At 45.8% G+C, this 5,000-nt stretch overlaps 1 protein-coding gene across 4 annotated transcripts in view; it reads right to left on the bottom strand.

Moving 5' to 3' along the window:
- wdfy4 (WDFY family member 4) overlaps positions 1-5,000 on the bottom strand; it is a 114,996-nt gene that overhangs the window by 12,913 nt on the left and 97,083 nt on the right. For 2 of the 4 annotated variants that reach the window (XM_042065310.1, XM_042065312.1), the window contains 2 exons: positions 4,008-4,140; positions 2,334-3,308 (listed from right to left, as the gene is read on the bottom strand). In XM_042065310.1, the coding sequence (XP_041921244.1) occupies positions 3,242-3,308; positions 4,008-4,140 (200 nt within the window). In that variant the 3' untranslated portion in view covers positions 2,334-3,241. Of the gene's footprint in view, positions 1-2,333; positions 3,309-4,007; positions 4,141-5,000 lie in introns of those variants that run through there. The other 2 variants (XM_042065311.1, XR_006023241.1) reach the window with 2 other exon arrangements.

The following is a 5,000-nucleotide window of genomic DNA, read 5'->3' as shown; positions in this document are numbered from 1 at the left end:
CACCTCGTGACACAGAGAGAACCAGAAGCCATAATTCATTTCAGCTAATCATACTAACAACATACAACATTCCATAATAAATAGCACAATTGGCTGCAACACTCTCTTTCTCATTCACACACACACACACACATTCTCTCTCTCACACACATGCAGACTAGGGCTGTCGATCGATTATGTGCGACTATAGAGTTGACGAACTCCGGTGATATGCAAACTCCTTGCTGCAGACATTGCAGAGGACTTTATTTTAATCAACACCATCAGGCCGTTTTCTAAAAGTAAATGTTCCAATCAATGATCTAGGCAGCACATTTTCTTCTCTCTCCTTCATTTTACAGACTAATTTTTACTGACTAGAACGGCTCGGGGTCAAAGGTCATACGGAATCGATTAATCTGCACTATTTTTTTTAATCAGTTATTTTTTCTTAAATTAATTCATTGAAATTAATCAGTTATTTTGACAGCCCTAATGCAGACACATTCTCTCTCTCTCTCACACACACACACACACTCTTTCTCACTCACATACACAGACACACTCTCTCTCACTCATAAACACACACTCTCTCTCACACAGCATTTGTTATTGTGCAGGTAGGTAGTAGTATGTGAAGGAACGAAAACAAAGACAGAACATCATGCCTCATAGTGTGTGTGTGTGTGTGTGTGTGTGTGTGTGTGTGGGAGTGGGAGCATGTAAATGTGTGCATGTAAGTGTGTCTGTGGGTATGTATGCATGACTGTGTGTGTGTGTGTGTGTGTGTTTCTATGGTCCTGGTCTTCTCAAAGTCATATGTTGTATGTAGAGTCACATTTCTGGTTTTGTGTGTGCTTGGGTGTGTGTGTGCGTGTCTAGTTGTGCGCTTGTGTCTGTGTCTGCCTGTACGTTTTGTGTGTGTGTGTGTGTGTGTGTGTGCGTGCGTTTGTGTTTTGTGCATACGTTTGTGTGTGTGTGAGAGTTTGTGCTGACTACTGGATGTCTCGGGGCGTTTTCCGAACTCTCTCTACTCTGTCTGAAAATAACCCTTCAGCGAAAAAACATTCCTGACGTGAGCTCATTCACTTACTCACTCCCTCGCTCTCACACACACTCAGACACAGACATACTCTCGTTCTCTCTCTCATACATGCACACACATAGACACACACACACACACACACACACACACACACACACACACACACTCTCAGACACAGACATACTTTCACTCTCTCTCTCATACACACACACACATACACACACACACTCAAACACACTCTCACTCTCATACACGCACACACACACACACACACACACACTCAAACACACTCTTACTCTCTCTCTCATACACACACACACACACTCAAACACACTCTCACTCTCATACACGCACACACATAGACACACACTCAAACACAGACACACTCTCACTTGCTCTCTCATACACACACACACACACACACACACACACACACACACACTCAAACACAGACACACACTCACTCGCTCTCTCATACACACACACACACACACACACACAGAACCTTTAGAAACTTTCCTGTGCTTACACAGAGTGCATCTATGTCTGCAAAAAGATATTTGTTGTAAACCAAACACACACAGACACACACTCATGGTGATTAAAAACACACACTCTTACTCGTGGTGATTAAACACATTCTCTTTCAATGAAATGCAGAAGCAATGGATTCCTGTGATGCTAAAGCAACAGCAAAGGCTCCTGTAAACAGGACGAGAGAGGAATGCCTGATTCTAAAACACACACACACAATCCCAGACACACACACACACACAGACTTACACACATCCTGGTCCTAAACCAGAAAGACATGCATACACAGATACACACACGCATACACAGACACACACACATATACACATAAACCAGAGATACAGAACTCCCACAACAGACACACACACACACACAAACACAGTAGACAGACACAGATACACACAAACACACACACACACGCTAGACACAGACACACCACTCCTTAATCAGAGGTCAGTAGTCTGCGGGTTTGGCTCTGCATTGAGATTGGGATTATGGTCCCTGATTCAGCCTCCATCAGCGAAGAGTCGTATTCTGATGTCTAAAACTCAAGTTTCCCACTGAGGAGCCACAGTGTGCATGTGTGTGTGTGTGTGTGTGTGCGGTCATCTGGTTTGTGTTGGTGTTATGTTTATAATTTATGTTTGATTCTATTCCGATTTTTCCGTAGAAATAGTCATTATGTTGTCACCCCAACACACTCACCCCAAATAACATACTGGTCACACATTCATGCACAACACACACACACACTCATGCACAACACAAGCCGTTGTGGAAGTAAACATTTGCTCTTTATTAAGTTAGTTAAGTCTTAGTTCAAAACAAGAATTTGATCATGAAACACAGATACAGAATCTACCCAATCAGAGGGCAGACATTTCAACTCTCTCTCTCTCTCTCTCACACACACACACGTAAAATAAAAATAACTCTAATGCACACAGAGTGACCACACTATAAAGCAAACATATCAAAGCTGTCAGTACAGCATTTTGTGTGTTTGTGTGTGTGTGTGTGTGTGTATGTGCATGGGTGTTTATGTCTGTGCGTGTGTAGTGTGTAGGTTTGTGTGTGTGTGTGTGTGTGTGTGTGTGTGTGTGTGTGTGTGTGTGTGTGTGTTTAAGGCTAAGCACAACTCCAGACCCTTCCCATCATGCATTGGGTCTGGCATGCACGTGGGTGTGGCCTGTACCATCTTCAGTTTGCCAACACATCCTCTTTTCTTGCCAACGTTTCCTGAGATCACCCATACTGTATGTGTGTGTGTGTTTGTGGTGTGTGTGTGTGTGTGTGTGTGTGTGTCCGACAGGCTCAAGTGGGCATTCTGTGAGACTGTGTGTGTGTGTGTGTGTGTGTGTGTGTGTGTGTGTGTAGGTAATTTAGCTTTCAGCATTGAGGTCAGAGGAGGACTAAAATAGAGCCAGCAGACAGCCCAGGGCACACTGGGGAAAACCCTGCTGAGTGTGTGTGTGTGTGTGTGTGTGTGTGTGTGTTATTGTGTGTGTGTATTTCTGTACACATGTGTCTATGTGCATGTTTGGGTGAGTGTGTCTTTTGCATTGCCGGACATGTTTGGTCTGGGAGGGAGTGTGTGTGTGTGTGTGTGTGTGTGTGTGTGTGTGTGTGTGTGTGTGTGTGTGTGTGTGTGTGTGTGTGTGTGTGTGTGTGTGTGTGTGTGTCCTAGACCTCACAGGTCCAGCTGAATACTCTTCCCCATGCATCTCCCACCAGCAGTGTCCCGTTTGTCCTGGAAAAAAACAAAACAGTTGTGAGACACATACACTCTCTAACACACACACTCTCATTTGTGAGACACATACACTCTCTAACACACACACACTCTCATTTGTGAGACACATACACTCTCTAACACACACACTCTCATTTGTGAGACACATACACTCTCTAACACACACACACTCTCATTTGTGAGACACATACACTCTCTAACACACACACTCTCATTAGTGAGACACATACACTCTCTAACACACACACTCTCATTCAAACACATACACTCTCTAACACACACACTCTCATTTGTGAGACACACACACTCTCTAACACACACACTCTCATTCAAACACATACAAGGGTAAACATTAATTTAGCTGACACATTAATCAAAAACAACCAACCATCATCCAAAATGAGGCATTACATTCAATCTACATTGCAAAGGCGACCTTAGGCAACAATAAATACTATTGCAATAAACACCATTACAATTAACACCACACAAATAAATACCACTACAATAAACAGGAAGTGCATGTGTTCACTCACTCACTCACATGCACATATGCTTTCTCTGTCTCACACACACACACACGTGCACGCATACACACACACACACGCATACACACACACACGCATGCACACACACACGCACACACGCACACACACAGGCTGTGGGTCAGCGTGCGGTTCTTCTGATTGGCTGTACCTGGACACGGCCAGGGCGGTGACGGGGGGATTGGTGCGGTATCGTCGCCGTGACACCAGCTGACTGCGGTTCAGCTCACTACACAACACCAGGTGGCGCTCCCAGACCACCCCCCCCGAGGGCCCACACACACCTGGGGAGAGGGCAAACACACATGAGGAGAAGCGCACGCACGCACGCGTGTGTGTGTGTGGTACTGGAATTAGAAGGTCAGCATGTTGAGAAGAGTTTATAAACGAGACCCCATCCCCGCACCACAAACACACACACACACACACACACACACTCATCAGCCCTATGTTTTGTCACTGGAGAAGCATATGATGGTGCTTTGTGCAGTAAATGTGATTTGGGCATTACTGGGTATTATTGAGCATTATTGCTTTCTAAATTGTGCGTCTGCATCAGCAGAAAGGCTCATCAGCGACCGACTGTGTTTGTGTGTGTGTGTGTTTGTGTGTGTGTGTGTGTGTACAAGGGCTTCTTTAATAACTTTCCACCCATAATGCCGAGCGGCCGGGCCGTCTATCGGCGAAGAGGAAACCGCTGTCATCATTATGAACTTTTTGTGACGGATCTTTCCGGAGTCCAACTTCCAACCGTGGCTAGGTGGACGCTGTGGTGCTTACGTGCATCTGAAATCACATTCCGATGAAGGAGGGAATAATGAAAGAACGACTGCCCCTCCATCCCTCTCTCTGCATCCCCCTTTCTCTACCCTACCCTCACTCTCTCCCTCCCATGCTCTCTCCCTCTCTCTCCATCCCTCTCTCTGCATCCCCCTTTCTCTACCCTACCCTCACTCTCTCCCTCCCATGCTCTCTCCCTCTCTCTCCATCCCTCTCTCTGCATCCCCCTTTCTCTACCCTACCCTCACTCTCTCCCTCCCATGCTCTCTCCCTCCCTCTCCATCTCTCTCTCTCCATCTCTCTCTCTCTGCATCCCCCTTTCTCTACCCTACCCTCACTCTCTCCCTCCCATGCTCTCTCCCTC

Source organism: Alosa sapidissima, chromosome 16 (genome assembly GCF_018492685.1).
Source record: "Alosa sapidissima isolate fAloSap1 chromosome 16, fAloSap1.pri, whole genome shotgun sequence".
In the NCBI taxonomy this organism is placed as follows: Eukaryota; Metazoa; Chordata; class Actinopteri; order Clupeiformes; family Clupeidae; genus Alosa; species Alosa sapidissima.
Note: the sequence above shows the minus strand (reverse complement) of the source record. Positions and strands in the feature narration are given on the sequence as shown.